At 70.4% G+C, this 26,586-nt stretch overlaps 7 protein-coding genes across 8 annotated transcripts; 4 read left to right on the top strand and 3 right to left on the bottom strand.

The window, feature by feature from the left end:
- The first annotated feature begins 813 nt into the window (after positions 1–813).
- Positions 814–1,928, top strand: LOC126913311 (bone marrow proteoglycan-like). The gene is made up of 5 exons (XM_050710820.1): positions 814–874; positions 955–1,121; positions 1,208–1,342; positions 1,513–1,624; positions 1,870–1,928. The coding sequence occupies exons 1-5, from the start codon at positions 814–816 to the stop codon at positions 1,926–1,928; spliced, it is 534 nt and encodes a 177-aa protein (XP_050566777.1).
- Positions 1,929–2,071: 143 nt separating this feature from the next.
- SLC43A3 (solute carrier family 43 member 3) lies at positions 2,072–7,226 on the bottom strand. The gene is made up of 13 exons (XM_035549967.2): positions 7,112–7,226; positions 6,651–6,868; positions 6,173–6,302; positions 5,658–5,704; positions 5,490–5,566; positions 5,312–5,404; positions 5,041–5,180; positions 4,655–4,761; positions 4,127–4,282; positions 3,926–4,039; positions 3,165–3,351; positions 2,850–2,973; positions 2,072–2,358 (listed from the first exon to the last, which is right to left on the bottom strand). Exons 2-13 carry the CDS (start codon positions 6,838–6,840, stop codon positions 2,203–2,205), a joined length of 1,521 nt encoding a protein of 506 aa, XP_035405860.1. The 5' UTR covers positions 6,841–6,868; positions 7,112–7,226; the 3' UTR covers positions 2,072–2,202.
- Positions 7,227–11,237: 4,011 nt separating this feature from the next.
- Positions 11,238–14,919, top strand: RTN4RL2 (reticulon 4 receptor like 2). Its single transcript, XM_035549968.2, has 3 exons — positions 11,238–11,278; positions 13,108–13,592; positions 14,185–14,919. Exons 1-3 carry the CDS (start codon positions 11,245–11,247, stop codon positions 14,917–14,919), a joined length of 1,254 nt encoding a protein of 417 aa, XP_035405861.1. The 5' UTR covers positions 11,238–11,244.
- A 939-nt stretch (positions 14,920–15,858) lies between these two features.
- On the bottom strand, positions 15,859–17,032 carry TIMM10 (translocase of inner mitochondrial membrane 10). Of its 2 annotated transcripts, none has more exons than XM_035549969.2 (2): positions 16,902–17,032; positions 15,859–16,154 (listed from the first exon to the last, which is right to left on the bottom strand). In XM_035549969.2, exons 1-2 carry the CDS (start codon positions 16,970–16,972, stop codon positions 15,953–15,955), a joined length of 273 nt encoding a protein of 90 aa, XP_035405862.1. In that variant the 5' UTR covers positions 16,973–17,032; the 3' UTR covers positions 15,859–15,952. The 2 variants fall into 2 exon arrangements, with proteins under 2 accessions (XP_035405862.1, XP_035405863.1); XM_035549970.2 differs by having other exon boundaries at positions 15,872–16,154; positions 16,911–17,032.
- A 1,440-nt stretch (positions 17,033–18,472) lies between these two features.
- SMTNL1 (smoothelin like 1) lies at positions 18,473–21,083 on the top strand. Its single transcript, XM_050710818.1, has 8 exons — positions 18,473–18,865; positions 18,926–19,138; positions 19,333–19,504; positions 19,708–19,738; positions 19,861–19,977; positions 20,320–20,422; positions 20,489–20,640; positions 20,939–21,083. The coding sequence occupies exons 1-8, from the start codon at positions 18,473–18,475 to the stop codon at positions 21,081–21,083; spliced, it is 1,326 nt and encodes a 441-aa protein (XP_050566775.1).
- Positions 21,084–21,237: 154 nt separating this feature from the next.
- On the bottom strand, positions 21,238–22,944 carry UBE2L6 (ubiquitin conjugating enzyme E2 L6). The gene is made up of 4 exons (XM_035549971.2): positions 22,833–22,944; positions 22,251–22,340; positions 21,592–21,778; positions 21,238–21,517 (listed from the first exon to the last, which is right to left on the bottom strand). Exons 1-4 carry the CDS (start codon positions 22,851–22,853, stop codon positions 21,354–21,356), a joined length of 462 nt encoding a protein of 153 aa, XP_035405864.1. The 5' UTR covers positions 22,854–22,944; the 3' UTR covers positions 21,238–21,353.
- A 1,180-nt stretch (positions 22,945–24,124) lies between these two features.
- SERPING1 (serpin family G member 1) lies at positions 24,125–26,539 on the top strand. Its single transcript, XM_035550437.1, has 7 exons — positions 24,125–24,193; positions 24,272–24,764; positions 24,852–24,989; positions 25,060–25,263; positions 25,626–25,768; positions 25,852–26,071; positions 26,289–26,539. Exons 1-7 carry the CDS (start codon positions 24,125–24,127, stop codon positions 26,537–26,539), a joined length of 1,518 nt encoding a protein of 505 aa, XP_035406330.1.
- The last annotated feature ends 47 nt before the right edge of the window (positions 26,540–26,586 follow it).

Below are 26,586 nucleotides of genomic sequence, written 5' to 3'. Positions count from 1 at the left end.
GGTGCCCCAGAGGGTAGTGGTTCTGGGGCCAACGGCTGGCACCAGCCACAGCGGGGCCAGCGGCCACCGGGGGAGGAAGTGGCCTTGGGCAAGCGGCCAACACGTCCCCAGCACCCCTGGGGTCCCCCCCCACTGTCCCCTCAGGTCAGAGCCGCTGGCGGTTGGTGGCTTGGGGCTGCGGCGGGGCTGGGGCTGGGGTGGCGCAAGGCTGCGGGGGACACGTGGCCCCGACACCCCTATAAGGGCCGCAGCAGGCAGAGCTCCCCCAGCCCCCAGGTGAGGAGCGGGGACGGGGACAACAAGGGAGGGCTGCAGCACTGAGCTGCCGGGATGGGGCTGGGGGCTGCAGCCCTGAGTCAGGCACGGGGGGCTCTGCAGTGCCCCATAGATGTGGCGGGGGGACGTGGTGGCACGGGCAGCACAGGGCCAGGGGTGGCCGCGGGGGTGGCAGCGGGGAAGCAGGGACAGGGGGCAGCGGGGCACGGGGGAAGTGGGGGGTCGTGGGGGTGGCTGAGGGGTAAGGGGTGGCAGCGGGGGCATGGGGACACAGGGAATGGGGTGTCCCCAGGGGTGGTGGGGGCCAGGGACGTGGGGGTGTGAGAGGGGGCCAAGGGCTGGGGGCAAGGGACAGGGGTGGTGCTGGGGATGCCGGGGGTGGCAAGGGACGTGTGGTGGCACAGGGGACTGGGGCTGTGGGGGTGGTGCCATGGATAGCTGAGGGTCCCCGGTCTCTGGGGATGTCCCCCAGGGCCAGACGGTCCCCAGGACAAGGGGGTCCCCCCAAGTCCTCCCGTGTCCCCGCAGTGCCCCACCATGCAGCCCTGCCTGCTCCTCGCCCTGGCCCTGCTGGGCACGGCCTCTGCCCGCCACCTGGGTGAGTGCCCCCGGGGACACAGGAGGGACACCTGAGGGTACTGTGGGGACACCCACAGTGATGCCCACCGCTGTCCCCAGCCGCTGTCACCTCCGAGGTGGCCGAGCCGGAGCTGGAGGCCGAGGCTGAGGACGTGGAGTGCCCGCTGGAGGACGAGACGAACGCGCTGAACATCACGGACCCGCAGAGCATCCGCACCTTCCGCTACATCATCGTGCGGCGGTGCCAGAACTTCCACACCGCGGAGGTGGGCAGGGCTCGGGGACTGGGCTGGGGGCTCCCGGTGCCGCCCGGCCCCGGCGTGTCCCCGTAACCAGCGCCGTCCCCCCGCAGAGAGTGTGCTCCCGCTGCTACCGCGGGCGCCTGGCCTCCATCCACAGCTACCGCACCAACATCCTGCTGCAGTGCAGGGCTCGCACCTGCGTCAGCAACGGGCGCGTCTGGATCGGGGCCATCACCCGTCCTGTGGTAAGGGGCCGCGGGCACGTGTCCGCACAGCCCCGGGCCTGTCCCGGGGTCCCAGTCCCACCCCTCGACCCCGGCACCCCCCATCCCGCCATCCCGGACGCCTCAGCCCCGCGGGTGTCCCTGCGGGTGCCCCCGCGGTGTCCCCACGCCTGAGGCCGGTGACCCCGCAGGGCGGCAGCGTGTTCTGCCACTGGTCTGACAACAGCGGCTGGAACTACGCGTACTGGCTGCACGGCTACCCGCTGCTCACGGGGCGCTTCTGCACCACCCTCTGCACCGCAAGTCAGTGCCCGGGGGGCTCGGGGGGCGTGCGGGGGGTCGGGGGCTGTGCTGGGAGCCGGGGCCCTGAGAACCGCCGGGCTGGGGGGGGACGGGAGGACACTGGGGGCCGCAGGGGGGTCTTGCGGCGGGGAGATGGTAGGGGGCTGTGGGGCTGAACCCGGGCGTGTGGGGCTGGGGGTGTGGGGGAGCACGGGGGGCTGGGGGTGCTGCTGGGCGCGGGGTCTGACCCTAACTCCTCTCCCCAGATGGGCGCTGGAGGAGCACAAACTGCCACGTGAGGCTGCCCTTCATCTGCGAGTACTGAGGGTGCTGTCCCAATAAACGAGAGCTCTGGCGCTACTTGTCCATGTGTTTTGGGGATGTGTAGGGGCTGTTCCCCCAGCCCCGTGAGGCAGAGGGGGTCCCAAACCCACAGCAGACACTGGGGACACCACAGGGAGCAGCACAATGGGTTGTTAATATTTATTCCCCCCCGAAACACCCCCCATCTCCCACTGTGCCCTCTGGCACAGGTCCATCCCTCCCCCAAAGTCCAGTAGAAAACGGCTGCAGCAGGCGCTTGGTGCTGGCTGTGGAGCTCAGTGCGGTGTCTGGGCAGGGGTCTCAGTGCTGGGGGGGGCATCCAGGGGGCTGCTGACAGCCTCCAGGTCCTTGGCACGCCGCCGGCACTCACGGGCCACCACCACGGGACTGACGAAGGCCACCAGCACCACAGCAATGAGCCCCACATTCACCTGTGCAGGGCAAGGGGCATTGGGCACACGGGGCAGGGGCTGACCTCACCCAGACAAGGAGCCTCTGTGCCAGCTCCTCGGCCTCCCCGAGGCTGCCTGTGCTAGAGGCAGCACCCCACGGCCCTTCCCACCATGTGGCAGGGCTTCCCGACCCTTTATAGGGCCAATCCAAACTTATATTGAGCCCTCCATTCCACCATGGAACATGAACCCCATCCTACAATGTGATGGGACCTCCATCTCTCTGTAGGCCAGTACTTCCATCCCCCCTTCGGGCAGGAACCCCATCCAGCCTCGGACCAGGACCTCCATCCATCCATGGACCTTTACCACCACCCGTCTGTAGAACAGGAGCCCTATACCCCCATGCGACAGCATCCCCAAGCCCCCATGGGGCAGCCCCCCATACCCCACGGGGCACCACCCCCATACCCCCACGGGGCAGCCCCCCACGGGCTGTAGGACACCCAGGGGCTGCAGCGAGCACTCACATAGAAGGGGTCCCCTTTGAGCACCCCACGCACCAGGGTGATGCAGGGGTACTGCAGCAGGGCCACCAGTGCCGACAGTGCCATGGCCAGCCCATACAGCTTCCCGAAGTGCTGCGGGGGAAACCTGCCAGGACACCCCACACGTCAGTACCACCCCTCCACCATTTTATGCCCCCTCCACCCTCATGCCACCGCCCTCTCCCCCAACACCACTGCCCTGTCCCCACCAAAGCCCCACTGTCCCCCACTGCCGTGTCCCTCGCCACCACCCCTCTGTCCCCCAGCACCAGCACTCTCACGGGGCACAGGACTCACGCGATGGCCAGGAAGGCGGCGTTGCCCCCGTAGAGGAAGGAGCGGCTGATCACCTGGAGCACGAACGTGGCAAACTGCACGGGCAGCATGGGCACGGCCGCGCAGACGGAGAACAGCACGCACTGTGTCACTGTCACCACCAGTGACAGCACAGACGCCTGCAGGTCGGCCAGCGCCCCCCGGGCTCCTGTGGGCATGGCAAGGTCAGGGCACGGTGGGGACGTGTCCCCAGGTACAGCAGGGTTGGGACATGGTGGGGATATGACTATGGGCATAGCTGGGTCACGGTATGGTGGGGACATGTCCCCAGGTAGAGCAGGGTCAGGGAACACTAGGGACATGTTCATGGGCATGGTGGGGTCGGGGCATGGTGGGGACATGTCCATGGGGATGGTAGGGTCGGGGCACGGTGGGGACGTGTACATTGACACAGTGGGTTCAGGGTATGGTGGGGACATGACTGCAGGGTCACACCATGGTAGTGACAAGTGCCCAGGTAGAGCAGGGTCAGGACATGCTGAAGACGCATCCCTGGACACTGTGGGTAAGGACGCATTGGGGCCATATCCCCTGGTAGAGCAGGGTTAGGGGGCTGTGAGGAACCACCCCCAAGCCCAGCTGGGTCAGGGCACTGGGGGACTTGTCCCCAAGGAGCACAGGGGCCAGGGCACCGCCACGGTGGCCCCCAGCCACATGGGCACAGCAGGGACATCCGCCGTGCTGAGTCCCCAAGGTGAGCTCGCGGGGATGGGGACGGTTACCCTCCGGGAGGTGCGCCTTGCCCCGCTTGTGGCGGTCGAGGATGAGGCCATTCCAAGGGGCGCAGAGCACCCCGCAGAGCTGGGTGAAGGCGAAGGCGTTGGTGTAGGTGCTCACTGTGGGGAGGCAGGGTCAGCGAGGGGGCTCTGGTGCCCAGCTCCCCTGGGGTCACCGGGACCTGTCACGCGGCCGCCGTGCCCTACCCAGGCTTGCATCGCCGCGGGCCAGGTGGTCAAGCAGGGGGTTGAGGGTGCCGATGAAGAGATAGTGGCGCAGCTGCATGACGGAGAGCCACACGACGTGCCAGAAGAAGAGCCACGACAGAACGCAGGGACGGAAGGGCACCGCCGCCGTGCCGCCTGCCCGCACACAAATCCAGTGGGCGTCAGGGGCGGGGCTGCCTATGGCCACGCCCACAGCGATAGACCACGCCCTCCGAGGACACACCCATCAATTTGGCCACACCCACGGGCACCTCCCAAATGGCCACACCCACCCACACTTGGCCCAATGGTCATGCCTCCCATTGAGGACCCCCTACTGGTGCCCATGTGGCCATGCCCCCACCATCTGCTCAACCACGCCCAACCCGAAGCCACACCCCCTTCATCTGCATAGCCTGTGCATATCATTTGGCCACGCCCACCCCCAGCATGCTCAGTCACCAGCATGGCCCTGACCACCCCCGGCCACCCCCCCGCAGACATCCCCTGCCCCTGGTCCCCCGTCACCTTTTGGGGCACTGGGCTCCAGGGGCACTTCCTCGGGGCCTTCACCCCCCGGCGGGCGCTTCTCCTCGTAGGTGCGGTAGGACTGCGACCGCCCCGGGCACTGCAGCCTGCAGGAACGCTCACCTCGTCACCCCACCGGCAGCGCGCCCCACGGCCACCACCGCGGGTTAGGCACCACCACCATCACCACCCAATGGATGGGCACCACCACCACCATCCATGGGACGGGCAGGAGAACCAACCACGGAAAGGACACCATGACCACATCCACCACCACAGGATGGGCACCCCCAGCCACCCCCAGGACAGACAGTGCCACTAGAACAGCACAGCCCCACGTGGGCACGGGCTTTGCCACCCGGCGGGACGCAGCAGGACCCCCTTACCCGTAGTTGTAGGCCGGGGGCAGCGGGTAGGGGATGCGCGTGCGGGGCATGAGGAAGAGGGTGCGCAGCAGGTGCCAGGCACTGCAGGCCGCCATGAAGAAGAACATGGCCTGCAGGGGCAGCCCGCGCTCGTACAGCACCTGGGGACATGCACACAGTGTCACCGCCCCAGCCGTGTCCCCAGCTGTGTCCCAGCTGTCCCCTTGGCCGTCTCACGCTGCCACCTGTACCCGGTCCGTGCCCCGGCCCTCCCGCAGCACCCCACGCCCACCTTTATGATGAGGAAGATGGCAGACGAGGAGTCGAAGGCCCCGTTGTAGAGTGTGATAACGATGGAGCGGTACTTCCCGAAGAGGTTGCCCACCTGGCAGAGAGACCCCCCCCCCATAAAACCAGTGTCCCCAGTGCCAGGCGGGGTGCCCCAGCCGTCCAGGTGTGCCAAATCTCACCTGCATGTTGGTGAGGATGAGGAGGATCCCACCCACCGACAGCATGGACATGGCTGGGAAGAGCAGCACGGCCAGGTCTGGGGACACCGGTGTCAGCGGGGCTCGGAGACATGGGTGTCCCCCTAGCCCCCATGGGGGCAGCAGCACCCAGCGACCGCGGGGTCTCACCTGGCGTGGAGAAGGCAACCAGCAGGGTCCCACCGGTGTAGAGGGAGCTGAAACATGGGGACGGCGGAGACAAAGTGGGCACAGGACACCGGGGGAGAGCTGGCAGCCCTGTGCCCACGTGGCACCCAGCACCCTGATGTCTCCTGGGTGCCCCACCACTGCCTCACTTGACACCTCCAGGGCTGAGGGACATGGGGACAAAGCAGGCGTGCTCTGGGGACATCAAGGGGGACATCCGCGGGTCTGGGGCAATTGGGGTGTCCTGGGACTGTGGGCAACACGGGACATGCCAGGGACATTTGGTGGCTGTCCTGGTGTCCTGGGGCTGCCACCCGCGCCTCCCCTGTGCAGGCAGGGCCCTGCCAGCCCCACCCTGCCTGGGTGCCCCGATAACCGCCCCAGTCCCGATAACACCCCCCTCACGCCCCCCCCTGGCGCCAGCACCCTGCTAACGGGCCCTCGGTCCCGGGGCACCCATGGGTGCCCTGCCCCTGCCCACCGACGCACCCACTCACATGGCAATGAGGCGGGCCACGGTGGTGCCGAAGCGGTCAAAGACGTAGCCCATGGGGAGGGTCATGAAGTTGTTCATGAAGGAGCCGATGGTGAAGACGAGGGAGAACTGCTCGTCCTGCCCGCTGCAGTCTGCAAGGCAGCGGGGACAGGGGGACAGCGGGGACGTGGGCACCGGCACGGCGGGAGCAAGGACACGGGGCACCATGGGGACAGGAAAAGCAGCACCCAGGGCACCAGGCAGGGGGACAGCGGGCAGCAGGGCTGCAGGGACATGGTGCACCAGGACAGTGGGGACACAGGGCACTGGGGAAGCTGGCATCCCCTGGCACCGTGACAGTGGGGACGAGGACATGGGAACACGGGGCACCAGACACTGGGGACACGAGGCAGTGGGACAACGAGCAAGCAGGACATGCAGGGAGCAGATATGGGGACAGGGGACCAGGAGGGATGGAGACGGTGTCCCCGGGGCCATACCAGGCAGCAGCGTCCTGTTGGGGCCGGAGCTGGCCGAGGGCTGGCACAGCTCCCTGAAGTAGTCCAGGTCCTTGAGGACGTAGACGAGGGATGCCCAGCCGAAGATGATGCCGCAGAAGGCCCCGCACTCCAGCAGCCCCGAGAGCAGCGTGCCCAGCCGCTTGGCCCGCCCCGCGCCCCCTCCCGCCATGCTGCCGGGCACGGGGCTCCCGCTGCGCCTGCGGGTGACAAACGGGGGGGGGGGGGGGGTGTCACAGCCCGGCGTGGTGGCACCCACATGCTGCCCGCCCACCCCGGTACCCAGAGCAGGGGTATGGGGTGGGCAGCACCCTGCAGGGCACGTGGCCAAATCGCCCCTTGTCCCCCGGAGGCATCCTGCGCACTGGTACCCCCCCCATGCACCCGCAACCCCCTGTGCACCGGCACCCCCCCCGTGCGCACGTGTGCCCCCGCACACCCACCTGTGCGAGGCCGGACCTCGTGCCACCGCCGCGGAGTTTGGACCCTGGGCCGGACCCCGCTGCGCACGCACGGCTGCCCCACGCACACCCGCGGTAATCTCACAGGGGCACCCATAGGCTCCCCGGGGCTGCCGGCGCCGATAGGCACTTGTTGCCCCTCCGCAGCACCGGCCCCCCTCCGCCACCCCACCCCACCCCGCCGCCTCCTTATCTCCCCGCACCACCCAGTCCCAGGGAGCTGCCACCTCCCCTGGGCACCCGGCGTGTCCCCTGGGGGCCTGGCACAGCCCCTGGGGACATTGGCGTGCTGCTGAGCACCTGGGGACAATGACACGCACACACCCCCCAGGGACCTGGCACGCTGTTAGGCACCCTGGCACGAACTTTAGGGATACTGGCACAGCCCCTGGGAAGCTGTCACACCCCCTGGGGACAATGGCACCGTGACAGGCGTGCTGGCAACCCCCCGGGGATGCTGGCACACACCCATGGGGACGCTGGCACCACTTGTGGAGGCCCTGCCACACCCTTGGGTGCCCGGGGAACCCCAATCACAGCCCCTGGGGACACCAGGACAGTGCTGGGAACCCCGGCGTGTCCCTCAGGGACACTGTCACTCCCCTGGAAACCTGGCACACCCCCAGGAACCCCGTAAGACGCCCCCTCAGGAATCCCAGCACATCCTCTGGGGACACCGTCACATCTTGGGGACCCTGGCATATCCCCTGGGGCCCCTATCGTGCCCCCAGGGACCTTGGCACACCGCTGGGAACCACGACGCACCCCTGGGGGACATTCTCACCCCCCCGGGGACTCCACCACTACCCTGGGGACCCCGTCCCCCTGCTGGGGACCCACCACACCCACAACAACCTGGTCCCACTGGTGTCACTGGTGTCACCGGCCGGCTGCCATGAGCACCAGGCTCCCACCCCCTGGCCCGTGTCCCCTGCGTCCCCCCACCACTCAGCCCCACGCGCTCAGCACTCACACTGCACCTCTGTGTCACCGTGTCACCGGACCCCCGTGTCACCGGACCCCCGTGTCACCGGACTGTCACCGGCGCTGGCTCAGCTGTCCTGCGGCCCCGCGTAATGGCTGCTAATGAGGCCTCATTACCGCCGGACGGCAGATGAGCCCGGCCAGGCAGAGCAGCTAAAGATTAACCCAGGCCCCGCGGCCAGATGGTGCCGGATGCGTCCCAGGGCCGAGGAGCTGCGCTGCCTTTAGCCACCCCACGGGGACTTCGTGGGGCTGGGACGCGGGCAGGGGTGGCACGGGGTGGCCACGGCCACCAGTCCCAGCACGGCACAGAAGGGGACGTTGCCTGCCTGGTGCTGGCATGACAGCCTGCTGCCGTGTGTCCCATCGACACGGGACACCCCCAAAAAAACCCATGGGTGACCAGGTCATCGCCAGTGGGGGCGATATCCCCTCTGTCACCCCGTGCCACCTCTGGCTGTGACATGGGGCAGGTGGGGACGACACCCCGCCACAGCAAGGGACCCGGATGGCCCGGTCTGGCCTGGCTCCAGCTCCTCCAGGACGGTTTCCTTTAATTATTAATGTGGATGAAGGCAAATTATTCCCCTGAGGGGCAGGGGGTGGGGGGCACCCTGCGGAGAAGGGTCGCCAGGGGGCAGATGTGGCTTCTCCAGAGGCTGCTGTGGGGCTGGGATGTGGGGAGCTGCCCCACGGCCCCCCAGCGCTGCCCCACATCCCAGAGCACCCTACGAGGCCCTGCGGTGCTGGGGGACGCTGGGGGGCGAGCATGGGGTGGGAGTGGGGGTGTCCCCATGCCCGATCAGCCCCGCAGCCCCCCCGGCACCGCCACAAGCACCCCGCAGCCCCCCAGTTCCCACCCCCCCCGGCTTCCCCCCCCCCAAAGACCTGCATCCCCCGACCCCTCTGAGCCCCCCCCCCGGCACGGCACAGCCCGGCCCGGCCCCACCGCTCCGCAGCGAGCCCCACGGCCCCCGTGCCGCATCGCCCGGCCCGGCCCGGCTCGGCACGGCTCGGCACGGCCCAGCCCAGCACGGCTCGGCTCCGAGGCGCCCTCCCGCATCCCTCCGGGGATGGCACCGCCGCGGCTCCGCCCCGGTTCGGCCCGGCACGGCTCGGTTCGGGCTCAGGCCCGGCTCGGATGCTCCCGGGACACCGCACTCACCCCCGGCCCCGGCAGCGGCCGCCCGCCCTCCGCGGCGGGGGGCGGACCGCCGAGGCCCGGAGCCTCCCCCCGGGCGTGGCGGGGGGGGGGCGACCTCCGGGGGTCACCCGTGCCAGGAGCCCTCCCCCTGGGTGTGTGTGTGTGTGTGTGTCCCCCCCCCGGCTCCGCCATCCCCTGACCGACGCCCCCGCGCCCCCCCCCGGCTGCGCCCTGCCTCGGCTCCGCTCTGCCGCGGCCACCCCCCCGTGTCCCCCCCGCGGCGTGGTGTCACCTCCCTGTCCCCAAGCCCCCGCCCGTGTGTGTGTGCCCCCCCCCCCAGCTCCATTCATCCCTCACCCGGCCATTCATCCCCCCCCGTCCCCCCCCCCCACTGTCATTCAGCTGCTCAGCACCCACCCGTCCGTCTGTCCGTCCAGCACCATCTGGCCCCCTCCGCCCGTCCATCCGTCCACCCGTTCACCCCAACATCTGTCCCGCTGCTCAGCCGTCCCCCGATGTCACTGCCCCCCCCGGCCATCCCCAGCACCTCCTGTCTGCCCTTCCCTCCCCACCTGTCCGTCTGTCCATCCGCCTTCTGTCCATCCTCCACCCCAATCCCTCGTTGACCGTCCCTACCCACCCGCCACCCCATTGCCACCCTGTCCCCGTCCCTAGGCCTTATAGGGTCACTAGGGCCTGTCCCCATGTCCCCACGCCATGTCCCCACGGGTGGGCGCCCACGGGTGCCCCCACCCCACACCACGCACCCCCAGCACCCTACAGGCACGCATGGGGCCTATAGGACGGGGACAACCCTCGGCACAACGGGGTGCCCGGCTCCCTGCGGGACTGGAGAGGCCGTGGGGGCTGCGCCGGGGAATTTGGGTGGGGGGACACAATTCGGGGGGGGGGGGGACACACAATTGGGGGGGGGGGGGACAGCGAGCGGATGGCAGCCCCTGAGTCAGCCCCGTGCCGCCCGCGACGCCCACCGCTCCCCGCCAGCGTCTGTCTCTCCAGCTTGTGATATTTCGCTCGCCGGGAGCCGCGCCGGAGACGGCACCGCAAACACGGCGGGTGCCAGATTGTGCCGCTGCAGCCTGGCACGGCCACGCGTGCCCCTCCCCACCCGTGGGGCCGCTGTCACCCCACGCCGGGAGGGGGGGACGCACGCGGGACACCCTGGTGGCGCAGGAGCCACCCAACCCCGGCGGCCTCGCCGAGGCTGGCACCGCGGACAGCGCCCGCTCCGGCACCGCGGACAGCGCCACGGTCCCGCGTGGGCGTGGGGACAGAGCGGGGCCACCTCCCGAGCCCACCCCCCCGGCTGTCCCCCTGTGTCCCGTGCTCGGGACGTCCCCTCCGACCTCCCCAGGACCCTCGTGGGCTCCACGGGACCCCCGCGGCGAGTCCCCAAATCCCGGGGAGGCTCCTCTGTGGTGCGCCCCTCCCGACCCCACTCTCCCTGCACCCACTCGCGAGTCCCCGCGTCCCGAGTGGGCCCCCCCCCAGGTCCCACACCCCCAGCGGGCACTGCCCACCCTCTGCTCTCCCCCCTTGTCCCCGCGCGTCCCCCTTTTGTCCCCTTTTGTCCCCCGCGGGTGGGCGCCTCCCCCGTGGGTGTGCGCGCCCCCCGTGGCGCCCCCCCCCCCCCCCCGAGGCGGAACGGGACGGCCCGGCCCGGCCGGGGAAGGGTTAAACGGCGGGGGGCGGAGCGGGGCCGCCCCGGGATAAGGCGCGGCACCGGGCACGGCTCAGCCCCTCCGGGAGCCGCGGGGAGAACCGAGCCCAGCCGTGCCCACCCGTGCCCAGCCGTGCCCACCCGTGCCATGCCCCGGGGCGGCGGCGGCGCTGGTGGCGGTGGTCGCTCCCGGCGGCGTAACGGGGGGTAAGGGGGGGCGCGCAGCCCCCCCCCCGGTCCCGGCCATGAGCACCCGTGCACCGGGCAGTGCCTGAGCGCCCGCTCCCGGTCCCGGCCGCCCCCACCATGCTGCCCCCGACGGCTCGGGACCTGCCCCAAGGTAGGCGTGGGGCGGGCCGGGGGCAGGGACCCGCCGCGGGGGGGCCGCACGGCCCGGCTCGGGGGTGCCCCGGGACCCCCCGACCCCCCCCTCCCGCTGGCTGCGGGGACGTCGGGGGGGCGCGGCCCAGGATTTTGGGGAACCCCGAGGTTCGGGGGGTGAGCCCCGAGCGCGCGGCTTGGGGCGGGGGGGCCCGGGGTGAGCGGGGAGCCCGGGGGCACCCAAGGGTGCCCGGGGTGCGCCGCGGGTGCCGTGCGCCCCCCCCCCGGGGTGCGCGCTGTGGGTGCGAGGAGCACCCCGGGGTGCGCCCCCTCGGCTGGGAGCCTTCGGGGGGAGCCGGGGGGGGCCGGGGGCACCCCGATAAGGGCGCGGGGCGCATTTAGGGCGCGGGGCCGGCCGGACCCCCGAGACTCCTACAGCCCCCCCGCGGCACCTCGGGGACGCGGGTACCCCGCGGGTGGGTGCCCGGGGGGGGGCGCCGCGCTCGGGGAAGGGAAGCGGGACGGGGGGGTGGGTTTGGGGGGGGGGGGAGCGTTTGGCACGGGGAGCGGTGCCCGGGAGCCGGTGACTTCAGCGCTAAACTGAGTCAGCCCGCGGCGAGGGGGAGTGACAGATGGGGCGCGGGAGGGGGGCGCCGGGGGGGCGCACGCCGGCACGGGGCGCCGGAGGAGGGGGGCGGCGCCGAGCAGCTGCGCCGGACGCCTCCTCGTCGTCGTCCCCCCCCCCCTCCGTGTACCGGGGGGGGCGCGCACACACACACACACACACACACACAGAGCCGCCTCCCATCCCCCGGTGAAGGCAGCTCCGCTCTTTCCCCCCCCCACCCCCAAAAAAAAACCTCCCCCCCCCCCCCCCCCCACCTCTCCGGGCCCGGGGCCAGGCCGCGGGGCTGAATTATGGATGAGGCTCTCGGGTTGCACCCGGGGGGGGTGGGGGGTGGGGGACCGATATGGGGGACGAGGCGGGGGGGGGGACACGGGGGCGCAAACGCACCCGGAGCGGCGGCGACGCGTGTCACCGGTGCGCGCGTCAGCCCGCGCCCACGCGTGCCTTGCCCCGCACGTGGCCGCGGCAACGCGTGCACGTGGCGCCGCCCTGCCGCCGGGGGCGCGCGATTGGGGGGCATCACCCCCCGGGGGGGGGCCAGACCCCGCGGGAACGGGGTCACGGAGGGGGTGTGAGGACGGTGAGGGGCGCCCCGAGGACTCCTTGGAGCGCCCGGCCCCCTGGGGTGCCCCGGGGTGTGAGGTGGGCATGGAGGTTCTTATGGGAACGTGAGCCTGGGTATGGCCCTAGGAGCTCCTGGGGCAGCGGGGCTGTGTGGGGTGGATGTGGGGCTCTTGGGGTGCATGATCCTATAAAACGGTCGTGGGCACAGCCCCAGGAGCTCCTACGGGATCTTGGCCCTATGGGATGTGCATGGCCCTACAGGGCTCCCAGGGGAGCGTGGCCATGCGGGGTGGACACGGCCACGGAGAGTTCCTTGAGTGCACGACCCAAGGATGAGCATGGCCATATGGGGTGGGCATGGCCATGGAGAGTGCCTTGGGGGCATGACCCAAGGCTGGGCATGGCCGTATGGGATGAGCTTGGCCATACGGGATGAGCACAGCCATGTGGGGTGGGCACGGCCCCATGGAGCTCCTAGGGCCAGAGAGAGACCGGTGGCAGCCCGCGCCCTGGGGTGCTCCTGGGGGTGCCCTCCACGGGGTGCCGTGGGGTGCTCAGGGCGCTGCGCGGGGCAGCGGGTGCGCGGGGCTGGGCTGGGGGCTTCGGGGCGCTGCCCCAGGCCGTGCCCCCGGGCTGATGCCCCACTGTGCCCGCAGGCGGGCGCCTGGCGGCCCTGCTGCTGGTGGTGCTGGCGTGGGTGCCCGGCGGGGCACCCGCCTGCCCTGCGCTCTGCACGTGCTACGTCTCGCCGCCCACCGTCAGCTGCCAGGCCAACAACTTCTCCTCGGTGCCCGCGGGGCTCCCGCCCGGCGCCCGCCGCCTCTTCCTGCAGAACAACGTCATCAGGGCGCTGCGGGCGGGCACCTTCGGGCCCAGCACCGTCACCCTCTGGCTCTACTCCAACAACATCTCCTCCATCCAGCCGGGCACCTTCCGCCACCTGCCCGCCCTCGAGGAGCTCGACCTGGGTGACAACCCTCACCTCCGCGTCCTGGCGCCCGACACCTTCCACGGCCTCCGGCGCCTCCAGGCCCTGCACCTCTACCGGTGCCAGCTGGCCAGCCTGCCCAGCGGCATCTTCCGTGGCCTCCACAGCCTCCAGTACCTCTACCTGCAGGAGAACGGGCTGCTCTACCTCCAGGTCCGCCTCGGCTCGGGCAGGGGCCTGGGGCAGCACCGCTGGAGGTGGCCCCGTGGGGCAGGGGGGAAGGGGTTGGCCGTGGGGGGGGCGTTGGAGCAGGGTGGTGGGGGAAGCTTGTAGGGCACGGGGCCTTCTCCTGGATGCCCACGGGGCAGGGTGATAGGTGGTGCTCGGGGTGTGGGGACAGGGTGTGAGGTGGAGTCATGGGATGTGGAAGAGGGCTCGTGGTGATACCCATGGAGCAAGGACAGGGGAGAGGGTGGTGGTTGGTGTCTGAAGGGTGGGGATGTGGGACAACGATGAGGGATGCCCGTGGGGCAGGGGCATGGAGATGAGGGATGTCCAATGTCCATGGATCAGGAACCTGGGGCGGGGAGATGAGGCATGCCCATGGGGCAAGGAGATGAGGGGTGCCCGTGGGGCAGGGACACGGGGCAGGGGTCTGAGTGATGCCCACGGAGCACGGACAGGTGACACCCATGGGGCCAGGATGGGAGGAGGTCAAGGTGATGCGCGATGCCCGTGGGGCCGGGGCAGGGCCCGTGGCCCCCCAGGATGCCCCCCACCCACGTCCCCTCTCCCCGCCCCGCAGGATGACCTCTTCGCCGACCTGGCCAACCTGAGCCACCTCTTCCTGCACGGGAACCGGGTGCGGGCGCTGTCGGAGGGCGTCTTTCGGGGGCTGCCCAGCCTGGACCGCCTGCTGCTGCACGCCAACCGCCTGGTCGCCGTGCACCGCCGCGCCTTCCGCGGCCTGTCGCGCCTCACCATCCTCTACCTGTTCAACAACAGCCTGGCGGCGCTGCCCGGGGACCCGCTGGCCGCCCTGCCCGCCCTGCAGTTCCTGCGCCTCAACGCCAACCCCTGGGCCTGCGACTGCCGCGCGCGCCCGCTCTGGGCCTGGTTCCGCCGCACCCGCGTCTCCAGCTCGCCCGTGCCCTGCGCCAGCCCCCCGCACCGCCGCGGCACCGACCTGCGCCACCTGCGGCCCCAAGACTTCGACGCCTGCCCCGAGGAGGATGAGGAGGAGGAGGAGGAGGAGGAGGAGGAGAAGGACGAGGGTGGTGGTGGTGGTGGTGGTGCGGTGGCCGTAGTGGGCACCCCCGGGCGGGCGCTGGGCCGCCCCGGCACCCTGCCTGCTGCGCCGCCCTCCGCCTTCTACCGCGACGGGCTGCCCCCCCATGACCTGCGGGGGTCCCAGCCCCGGCCGCCCCCCCCGTCCCGTGACTCCCGTGGCCCCCCTGGGGACGACGTCCCCTTGGCTGCGGCCCCGCGCCTGGCCCCTGCCCTCCTGCCCCTGCTGGCCCTGCTCCTGCCCGACCTCTGAGCCCACCCTTGGGGGGGGGGCTCGGCCCCATTTGGGGGGCATCCGGACCCCTCCTCATCCCTGGGGGGGTCCCCCTAGGTTTCCCTGAGCTGCTGGGGGCACCTGGAGCGGGGGGGGTCCCCAGGACTCGGCCCTCCACCCGCCCTGAACGAAAAGACCCCCCCCACAGGCACTGAGCGGTTGGGAATTATTTATTAAAAATGGTCTTATTTTGGGAGCCTGGGGCCCGGCTGGCTGCGGCGCTGCCTTTCCAGGTCACGGCACGCTCTCTGCTCGTGAAATATTGATGGCCCCGGCACCGCCGCCGGCCCGCAGGGCGCCACAGCGCACGCACGGCTCGCTGCGGCACAGCACGGACGGACAGACAGACGGGGTTGGGACTGGCCGCCCCTCTTCTGGGGTCTCTCTGGGCCGGGGTTCCTCTCTGGGGGTTTCCTCTCCCGGTTTCTTGTCCCAGTTTCCCCGTGTAGGTGTCCGTCACCTGGCCCAGCCCTGCGTGTGTGGGTTCGGGTGTCTGCCCCCAAAGTGTCCCCGTTGGTGTTTTGGGGTTGTCCCTGTCCAGGTGTGGGTGTATCAGGGTTATTTCTGTCCAGGTGTGGTGTTTTGGGGTTGTCCCTGTCCAGATGCCCCTCTCTGCCTGCCCTATTTCCCTGCGTGTCCCCGCAGGGTCTTTCCTAGCCATCCCCCACTGTCCCCCCCCCCCCCCCCCCCCCCCCCCCAAGCACTTGGGGGCTGGCAGCGACCCGTTCCCCACCCTGCAGGGGATTACGAGGGGCTCAGCCTGGCTCTGCCTAATCCCAGGGATTACACGGGTGGGGCTGGGGGCGCACCGGGTGCCCCCCTCAAGGACACAGCGCTGGGGGACACCACGGGGGGGGAACCCCCAGCCAGACCCCCAGCTGGACGTGGGGGCACAGACCCCCGACAAAACACTGCAGGGTGGGTTTGGGGGGCGAGGCGAGCAGCCAGCTGGCCCCAAGGCCTCCAGTTTATTGACGGGGGAAGGGGGGGGGGGGGGACACGGAGGGGGGGGTCAGGCGGTGCCCGTGCCCTGCTGCATGCGCTTGAGGAGCTCCTCGTCCTGCAGCGACAGCTCTGTCAGCTTCTTGCCCATCCTCTCGTGGACGTCCAGGTACTTGGCTACGCAGCGGTCCAGGCACACGCTCTCACCCTTCGACAGCTCCGGGTCCTTGTAGTGGGGGGGGACGCACTTGCGGTGGCACGCCTGCGTCATCCTGCGCGGCACCGCGCTGTCACAGCCCCGACACGCACCCCAACACACCCAGGCACCCCCTGTGCCCCCCCCGCACCCTCTGTGTCCCCTAACTCCGACACCCCCTGGAGCCTCTGACACCCCCAAAGGCCTCCCCCAGATACAGGCAATTCCCCAGTGGCCCCTCTATGCCCCCCCCCATTCCCCAGGCACCCCCAGTGTCCCCTAAATCACCCCCCAAGACCCCCAAACCCCCTCAGCCCCCCCATTCCCCAGCCCCCCCCCCAAGACCCCCCCAGACTCTGCAGTTCCTCCAGGACCCCCAGCTCCCCCAGAACCCTCCCCAGCCCCCCCAGTTTCCCCCCACCATGTTCCCAGCCCCCCCATTCCCCAGGCATCCCCAGTGTCCCCTAAATCGCCCCCCTCCCCCCCCCCAAAGACCCCCAAGACCCTCCCAGCCCCTCTAGTTCCTCCAGCCTCCCCAGTTCCCTCAGTTCCCTCCCAGCTCCCCCCCGGGGCCCCCAGCTCCCCCCCCATTCCCCAGGCACCCCCAGTGTCCCCTAACTCGGGCCTCCCAGCCCTCTCAGCCCCCCAGCCCCCTTCAGGCACCCCTCAGCCCCCCAGGACCCCCCCAAGACCCCCAGCTCCCCAGACCCCTAGCTCCTCCAGCCCCCCCAGCCCCCCCCCATTCCCCAGCCCCCCCAAGACCCCCAGATCTCTGCAGCCCCCAGGCCCCCCAGGCTCCCCCAGGCCCCCCAGCCCCCCGCACCGGCTGTACATGTCGGCCATCATGTCCACCTCCAGCTCCGCCGCCAGCTGCTGGGCCCGCAGCGGGTCCATGGCGGCCCCCGGCGGGAAGCGGCCGCCCCACGCGCTTCCGCCCGCACGCCGCGCCGCCCCGCCCCGCCGCCGCTCGCCGCCAATAGGAGCCGGGAGGGGCGGGACTGGCGCGCGGCCCAGCCAATGAGAGGGCGGGAATGGAGGGGCGGGGCGCGGGGGAGGTGAAGCGGGAGGGGACGGGCGCTGCCCGCCCTCAGCGCCGGGGGCGGGGCCAGCGCTGGGCCCGCGCGTGTGGCGGGGGTCCCGAATGGGGCCGGGTCCCCCGTGTCCCCCCTGTCCTTGCATGTCCCCAATGTCACCTATGTCCCCAGTGTTCCCACATGTCCGCACATGTTCCCCATGTCCCCCAGTGTGCCCCCAATGTCCCCCATGTCCCCCAATGTCCCTCAATGTCCCCTCATGTCCCCTATGTCCCTCAACGTCCCCTCACGTCCCCCATGTCCCCCAATGTCCCCCCCATGTCTCCCCATGCATCTGCGTCCCCAATGTCCCACCACGTTCTCCTGTGTCCCCCCTGTCCCCCTGTGCCCCTCCGTGTCCCCCCCAGTGTCCCCCCCATGTGTCCCCCATGTCCCCCATGTGCCTGTGCGCTCCATGTCCCTCTGTGTCCCCTCATGTGTTCGTGGTCCCCATGTCCCCCCAAGCCCCCACATCTGTGACCCCCCCATGTCCCCCATGTGCCCCATATCCCCCCTGCACCCATTGTCCTTGTGTCCCCCCGTGCCCCCCACATGCCTGTGTCCCCCCGTGTCCCATTATGCGCCTCCTGTCCCCATGTCCCCATGTCCCCCACATGCCATTTCCCCCCGACCCTCCCCATACCCCATGGGGGTACCGCTGTCCCCATTGTCCCCCCCGTTTGGCCATCCTGCTGCCACCCACGCGTCCGTGTCCCCTCCTTGCCCGTCCCACAGCGTGTCCCCTGCTCCCCCCAGCCCCGCTGACTGAAGGCGGCACCTGCAGTGCTCAAATAGCACCGGGGGCCGGGACAGGGCTGGGGAGGCTGGGACGGAGCCCGGAGGACGGTGAGAGCGGCTGGGGGGGGATACGGGGCAGGGGGCTGGGGGCCGGGGGAGCTGGGGGGGCAACGGGGGCGTTGGGAAGTGGGGAAGGCGATGGGGAGCAGAATTGGGATGGAGTGAGGGTGAGGACATGGGGAGGCCGAGGGGAGGCCGGGATGGGGAATGGGGAGAGGATCAGGGCAGGTGGGAGGGGGACGGGATGGGATTTGGGATGGGGGGGGCTGGGGGGGGGGAAGAGGGTCTGGGAAGATGGGCATTGGGGTGGGGGAAAGCCCGGGATGGGGGGAGGCAGGGGGAGTGAGGCTGCCAGTGCAGAAACTGTGGGCAGCAGGGACAAGGGGAGGCTGGGGGCAGGGGCTGGGGGGACACAGCCAGCCCCCCAGTGACAGCCCTGCGGCCCTACAGCAGCAGCATGGAGCCCCAGCGAGCCCCCCCAGGAGACCCTGTCCCCGGAGACCCCAGCCCCACCGCCCCCATCATGGGGGACCCCACGCAGCCACCCGGGGGGACGGCAGAGGCTGGGGGAGAGGCGGGGGGGGAGGCTGCAAAGGGTGCCGGGGGAGAGGCCAAGGGAGGGGAGGACGGTGGGGGTGAGGCCAAGGTGGAAGCAGCGAAGGATACTGGGGGTGAGGCCAAGGGAGCAGAAGATGTTGGGGGTGAGGCCAAGGCGGAGGCAGCGAAGGATGCTGGGGGGGAGACCAAAGGAGCAGAGGATACTGGGGGTGAGGCCAAGGTGGAGGCTGTAAAGGATACTGGGGGTGAGGCCAAGGGAGCAGAAGATATCGGGGGTGAGGCCAAGGCGGAGGCAGCAAAGGACACCGGGAGTGAGGCTGAGGGGGGGACAGCAAAGGGTGCTGGGGGTGAGGCCAAGGCAACGGAGGCTGCTAGGGATGAGGGCGAGGTGGAGGCTGCGAAAGGTGCCGGGAGCGAGTCCGAGGCAACAAAGGATGCCGGGAGGGAGGCCGAGGGAGCGGAGGCTGCCGGGGGCAAGGCCGATGGGGAGGCAGCGGAGAAGGCTGTGATGGATCCTCCAGCGGCAGAGGCTGCTGGGGGCAAGGCCGATGGGGAGGCCAGGGGCCTGGAGGAGGCCACGCCACAGGAGAAGGCTGAGCCGGTGGCAGCAGGCGGCCCCCGGGGCCGGCAGGTGAGAGGGGACATGATTGGGGTGGCACGGGCAGGGACAGGGGGGTGGCATGGGGCAGGGACATCGGGGTGGCACGGGAGGGCGGCTGAGCTGCAGTGGGACAGCAGGGGGACAGGAGGATGGGGGGACAGGGCCCGGGCAGGACACGGTGCCACGTCCCGCTGCCACCCCTCCTGTGTCCGCAGGCCCGGCAGGAGCCCACCTGGCTGCAGGACGAGGAGGACGAGCTGTGGCCCGAGTTCCCCCCGTGCTCACCCACCACAGAGGGGGCCACCAGCCCCACGTCCCCCCTCTCTCCCTCATCCCCTGTGTCGCCCATGTCCCCTACGTCTCCCCTGTCCCCTGTGTCCCCCACATCCCCCACAGGTAAGGGCCGTACTGGGCAGGGACACTGGAGTCCCCTATAGATCCCCTATAGATGCCCACATCCCCTCCCTGTAGGGTCTCCTCTGTCCCCAGCCCAGGGATGCCCCTCAGTCTGGGATCCCCCACCCAAGGGTGCCCCCAGGGGGTGTCCCCATGCCTCGCACCCCCACCCACCCCGCTGACCCCTCTGATTTCCCCCGCAGCTGGTGCTGAGGGCTCGGGAGGCAGCGAGAGGTGAGAGCCAGTGGGTGGGACCCCAAAACCCAGCTGTCCCCACGGGTGCCACCCCATCCCCGTAGGTGGCACCCCAGTGGTGCCCCTGTCCCCACGCACGGTGGCCACACCTGTGTCCCCAGGGGTGCGTCCCCAGGGGGGCCGCGGGACCGGGCGCCCCCCAGGGTGGTGGCCGTGGGGAGGCCACGGGCGAGTGCCAAGGCACAGGGGCGCAGCGCCATCCTGGAGAAGTTTGGAGGGTGAGTAGAGCCGGGGGGGGGGGGCAAGGGGCAATGCGGGCACAATGGGGTGGCCGGGGGGGAGCGGGGTGCACAAAGTAGTTGGGGAGGGAACGGTGTCGTCATGGGGCAACGGGGGGACGTGGGACAGCAGGGGACACTGTGGGGGCACGGGGCGAGGGGGGACACTGGGGTAAGGAGGTGGGCACGGGGCAGGATGGGGTGGGTAGGATGGAGGTGGGCATGGGGCAGGATACAGGGGACGTGGGTCACGGGGTGGGGGGCCCCTGGGGAAGGGCCCCGTGAGGGAAACGAACTCGCGGGGGACACCGGGCGCTGCCCCACGGAGCGGGTTGGCCACAGGGCAGCCAAGGGCCCGGCCCCGCACCTGAAGCGCCCGGGGGGCGCCGGCTCGGTGAAGGCCATGCTGCTGGAGTGGTGCCGCGCCAGGACCCGCGGCTACCAGGTGAGGGGCGGCGGGGCGGGGGGACGGGGGGGCTGCCGGCACCCTGACCCCCCGCTGCCCACCCAGCACGTGGACATCCAGAACTTCTCGGGGAGCTGGGGCAGCGGCCTGGCCTTCTGCGCCCTCGTCCACAGCTTCTTCCCCGACGCCTTCGACTACAGCGGCCTGGAGCCCCACGACCGCCGGCACAACTTCACCCTGGCCTTCGCCACCGCAGAGTGAGCGCGTCCCCGTCCCCATCTCCATCCCTGTCCCCTCCGGACAGTGATATTTGGCCCCATGGGGAAGTTCAGGTTGGAAACGAGGAGACATTTCTCCTCAGAAAGAGCAGTCAGGCACTGGGACGGGTTGCCCAGGGAGGTGGTGGAGTCACCGTCCCTGGGGGTGTTCAAGGAGAGGTTGGATGTGGTGCTGAGGGACATGGGTCAGTGGGTGACATGGGTGGTAGGGGACGGTTGGGCCAGATGATCTTGGAGGGCTTTTCCAACCCTAATGACTCTGGTTCTGTGATTTTAGGGCGCGGGCCGACTGCGCCCCGCTGCTGGACGTGGAGGACATGCTGCGGCTGGCAGTGCCCGATGCCAAGTGTGTCTACACCTACGTGCAGGAGCTGTATCGCAGCCTGGTGGCCAAGGGGCTGGTGAAGACCAAGAAGCGCTGAGCCCCCTCCCCGGCCCCCAGCACCCACCCCGCTCCCCACCCCAGCGCTTCGTCCCCCCGCGTGGATCCCCGGCAGTAAAGGTTTGCAGTGCCCGGCCTTGTCTCTTTTTCTGGGGGACCCCATCGTGTTGAAGGCTCATGGGGACGAAGCGGGAGCAGCAATAAATTAATTACTTTATGTATGGAGTGTGGGGACCTATAGCGCACCAAGGTGGGGGCAATGTCCAGGCCCCGGGGGGGCTCAGAATGGCGCTGGGGTCCTGAGCTCAGCTCAGGACCCGGGAGGCTCGGGCCGCGGTTCCGCATGGCCACGGGTGTGTTCCTCTGCACGTCGCCAGAAGATTTCAGGCTGCTCGCTCAGCTCACGGGCCAGCCCCAGACGCATCACCCGCTCCGTGTCAGGGCCGTCCAGCAGCAGCAGCAGGTCCTGCAGCACTGCAGCGGGTACACAGGGGGGGTCAGCACCCGGACCCACCGCACCCTGGCACCTCCCAGCCCCCGGCACCCACCGTGGACGGCGCGGGTGGTGGCCTGCCAGTGGTCAGGGGACGTGAGGGGCTGGCAGACGTGGCCATCCTCGTCCACGCCGGGGTGGTAGATGCTGGTCAGGAGCCTGGCGCGGGGGGGGGCCAGCGGGTGGTGTGGGGAGAAGGCCAGCTCGAAGCGGAAGGCGCCCGTGTTGTAGGGGGGGTTGTTCTGATGCACAAAGGGGGGTGTCTCAGCCCCCCAGTGCCGCCCAGGCACAGAGGGGATCCCCCTGGGATAGCCCCCACGGAGCATCCGCAGCCCCGTGGCCCCCATGGGGGGGTGGGAACCCCACCCAGAGCCCCCTGGGTTCTGCACGGTGTCCCCAGGGGAAGCCCCCCGCCAGTACTTCCCACAATACACCCCTCCCGTGTCCCCAAGGACCCCTGTGCACCCCCAGGACCCCTGGGAACCCCATGCACCCATGGCCCCCCTGTGCACCGAGCACCCCTCATGCCCCTGTGTCCCCCTCCAGGACCTCCCCTGTATCCTCCCCACCCCCAGAACCCCCTGTCCTCAGGACCCCCTTGTGACACCCCCTACTCCCAGGGCATCCCCCCCAAGACCCCCTCAGACGTCCCCCACCCCCAGGACCCACCATAACCCCCCCACGCCAGGACCCCCCGCAGCTCCCCCCACTCACAGGCAGCAGCAGCCCCCTCCAGCGCAGCACGTCGCCCCCCAGCAGATGCAGATCGCGGACCCCCCTCCACTGCCGCGCCTCCTCCAGCTCCTGCGGGGGGGGGGGGGGGGGGGGCGAGATAAGGGGCGGGGTCACCCCCGGTACACGCCCCGTCGGGGAAACGAAACTGGAAGTCGGCACCCACCGGCACCCACCGGCACCCAGCGACACCTCCCGGCACCGGGACCCACTGACACCGCCCGGCACTGGGAACCTCCTGGCACTGCACCCACTGACACCCACTGGCACCCACCAGCACCCACCGACACCCTTTAGCACCCAGCGACACCCACCAGCACCGGCACCCACCAGTGCCGACACCCACCAGCACCCACTGACACCCACCGACACCAACACCCACCGGCACCGGGATCCCCCCCGCGCCCTCACCTCGGGGCCAGCACCCCCACCAGTGCCACCAGCATCCCCCCACGACCCCTGCCCCCAAATACCAACCCCCTGCACCCCCCCGCACCCCAGTACCGGGACCCCCGCCCCATTAGGGTGGGCACCCACCAGACCACCCCCTATGCCCCCACCCACCACCGCGAGTCTCCTGCTCATGGCCGTCGAGTGCCCAGTGCCTGGTGCCCGGTGTCCCTTCGAGCTCCTTGGGGTGGGACCCACCCGAGGCCACCCCCCTCAGGGGCGGGGCAGGAGGCTCCAGCCCCTCCCTGAACATGGAGGTCGGGGGGGCAGCTGGGGGCAATAGGGGTGGGGGCCTTGAGGCAGGAGCCCCCAGAGCCCCCAGAGCACTTAGCAGCTCTCTACGGGGCAAGGAATCCCCCCCCGGGCACCCCTAAAGGGGCTACGAGGCCCCTACACCACGTGGAGAGATGCGGGGGGGGGGGGGGGGGGCACAGCACCCAGACCTCCCCACAAGTCTGCTGTGGACACGGTGAGGGAGCTCGACCCCGAGCCTGAGTGGGCAGAATGCCCCATGTCACTGCGGGGGCCATGGAGGGGGGCAGTTGGGTGGCTAGACTGTCCCTTGGCACCACAAGGGGCATAAAGAGGGGGCAGTTGGGTGGCTAGACAGCCCCTTGGCACCACAAGGGTCATAAAGACGGGGCAGTTGGGTGGCTAGACAGCCCCTTGGCACCACAAGGGGCATAAAGAGGGGGCAGTTGGGTGGCTAGACAGCCCCTTGGCACCACAAGGGTCATAAAGACGGGGCAGTTGAGTGGCTAGAACACCACAGGGGTCATAGAGAAGGGGCAGTTGGGTGGCTAGACTGTCCTTTGTCACCACAAGGGGCATAAAGACGAGGCAGATGAGTGGCTTGACAGCCCCTGGTCACCTCAGGGGTCATAGAGAAGGGGCAGTTGGGTGGCTAGGCTGCCCTACCCCACCTCCCAATGAGTGCCTCCGTGAGGGGGGCAGGTCCTCCAGCCGCCGCGGGGTGGGTCGGGCGATGCTGGGTCTGCACCTCTCACCGCGGGTGCCCCCGCCAAGCCCGGCCCCCAGCCCCCCCTGCACCCTCCCTCCGCCGGGGCTGATTTACGGGAAGCCTCCCCGGCCTCCCGCCCTCCTTAATCTTTAACCACACGGGCCTGCGGCCGGCCAGTTCCCCCCTGCGCCCGGCCGGACACTCGGGGAGCACCCCGCCAGCACCCAGGTGGGACGGGGGACTGCCTCCTCCATCGCCCAGGGCTGGTGGGGGATGTTGGGCAGGGGGCACGAGGGGCTGGGGGTGCAAGGTTTGTGGGTACAGGTGGTGCAGGAACAGGGTGCTGGGGTGAGAGGTGAGGGCATTGCCAAATGGGGGGGTGCCGGGGGCTGTAGTGGGGGCGCTGGGTGCCCTTACAAGCCTTGACCAGTGCTTGCCCACCAGGATGGCCACCGTGAAGTTCTGCCTGCCCCTGCTGTGGGTGGTGGCCGCAGCCACTGCCGCTGTAACCCCGGTAAGTGTGGCCCAGGGACGTGGGCTCCCCACCCCCAGGTGCCCCCCTGCCCACCCTCACCGGGGTCCCCGTGCCCAGGTCCCCACGCCGGAGGCTTCTTCCAGCACGCTGAGCCTGGTCACGCTGCAGCCGGCACGGACGGTGTCCCCACGTCCTACCCCAGGCCCTCTGGGGGACGTGGAGACGCCGTCCCCGACTGCGCCCAGCCCTGAGGAGGAGCCCATCCTGGATGTCACCCTCAAGGACAAGGAGCCCCCGGGAACCCAGGAGCCAGAGGCAGCACCCGAGGAGCCCGGGACCACTGCCAGCGGGAGCACAGCAGGACCTACACCCGGGACCACTGAGGGTCCCTCTGGCACCCCGAGCACAAGTGCTCCACCGTGCCCCGGCGACAAGGACCCCCCTGAGGCCTGCGGGGCACCCACGGGGGCACAGAGGGCAGCTGTGGCCAAGGCCCTGGGCACCTTCGCCGTGCGTTTCTACCGGCACATGGTGGAGACGGCCGAGCCCGGCGCCAACCTGCTCTTCTCCCCCCTCAACGTGGCCCTGGGGCTCTCGCACCTCTTGCTGGGTGAGGGGCTCCGTGGGGCACCGCCACCCAACCTGGCACCCACGGGTGCCACCATGGGTGCCCGCTGAGCCTCGCCATCGCCCACAGGTGCCCGGGGTGAGACCCAGGAGCGCCTGGCCGCCGTCCTGGGCTACCCGCCGGGGCTGGCATGCGTGCACGGAGCCCTGCAGCAGCTGGCCGCCGTGCCCGGGCTGCTGGCTGCCTCGCAGATCTTCCACCACCCAGGTGAGCCGGGTGTCAGTGGGGGGAAGCCGTGGTGGGGGCAAACACAGGGACTGATGCGCCTCTCATGCAGACCTGTTCCTGCGGCCCCGCTTCTTGAACGAGTCGCTGCGCTTCTACGAGGCCCTGCCGCAGGTGCTGAGCGGCAACGAGAGCCTGGACCTGCAGCGCATCAACGCCTGGGTGCGCCAGGCCACCCACGGGCGCCTGCCCCAGCTGCTGGCCCAGCTGCCCCACGAGCCACGCCTGGTGCTGCTCAGCGCCGTCCACTTCCAGGGTATGCTGCTGCTGCCTGGGATCCACCCGGGATCCAGCCGGGGATCTGTCTGGGATTTGCCCTTGGGTTCCCTTGAGTTCCCTTGATTTGTCCTTGGGCTCCCTGGTTCCCTTGGTCCACCCTGGGATCCATCCCAGTTTCCAGCCCTTGCAGTCAGCCCAGCGCCCACCCTGGGATCCCACCCGGCGTATGTCCTGGGGTCTGTCCTCAAATCTGCCCCGGGGATCTGCCCAGGATCTGGTGCAGGGCTTGGACCGAGGGCACTCATGCAGCAGCTGCCCTGCTGGGACCCTCACCCCCCGCACCCTGGAGGCCCCCATCCCCACGACCCCCCCGTCCCCACGGGTCCCATGTCCCCACAGCCCAGTGGCAGACGCCATTCAAGGCCAAGCAGACGGTGCCGCTGCCCTTCCTGCGCCCCGGCCTCCCGCCCGTGCCCGTGCCCACCATGACCAGCAAGAAGTACCCCGTGGCCTCCTTCACCGACTCCCGCCTGCAGGTCCAGGTACCCACACCCCCCGACATCAATCCCATGGGACATCCGGGTGGGATGTCACCCCCGCGGTGACACGCGGGTCCGTCCCCCAGGTGGGGCGGCTGGACCTGAGCGAGGGGCTGAGCCTGGTGGTGCTGGTGCCGCGGGGAGCCCCGGAGGCACTGGGGACCGTGGAGCGGGCGCTGGACCCCCCGACCTTCCTGGCGCTGCTGCAGAGGGCAGCCAGCACCCCAACGCGCGCCACTGCCATCGCCCTGCCCCGCATGCACCTCGACCTCACCATGGACGTAGTGTCCCTGGTCCACGACATGGGTAAGGCATCCCCCATCACCCGGCCCTATAGCACCCGGGAGGAGTCCCCGATGTCCCCTCTGTCCCAGGCGGCCCCAACAACCCCATGCCCTCAGCGTCCCCCACATCCCTTAGCGTCCCCCATTTTCTGCCATTGCCCCCGGTGTCCCCCCGTGTCCCCATGTCCCCCCGCGTCCCCCCCGTGTCCCCGTGGTGGTGCTGAGGCCGGGTGCTGCAGACTACGGGCTGTTCCTGGACGCGGAGCTGTGCGGGCTGGCGCGGGGCCCAGCGGTGGCGGTGGACGCAGCGCAGCACCGGGCCGTGCTGGCGCTGGACGAGGCCGGCGTGGAGGCGGCGGGCGCCATGGCCACCTCGGTGGCCCGCACGGCCCTGCTGCTGGAGGCTCTGCAGCCATTCCTCTTCGTCATCTGGGACCACGCCGGCGCCATCCCCCTCTTCATGGGGCGCCTCAGCGACCCCCAGCCCTGACACCTGCCTCATGGAGGCCCTTGCATGGCCCCCTCCTTCCTCCCCTC

The sequence above is a fragment of the Cygnus atratus genome, chromosome 5, assembly GCF_013377495.2.
Source record: "Cygnus atratus isolate AKBS03 ecotype Queensland, Australia chromosome 5, CAtr_DNAZoo_HiC_assembly, whole genome shotgun sequence".
NCBI classification, from domain to species: Eukaryota; Metazoa; Chordata; class Aves; order Anseriformes; family Anatidae; genus Cygnus; species Cygnus atratus.
The sequence above is the reverse complement of the archived record's forward strand: the minus strand, read 5'-3'. Positions and strand labels throughout refer to the sequence as shown.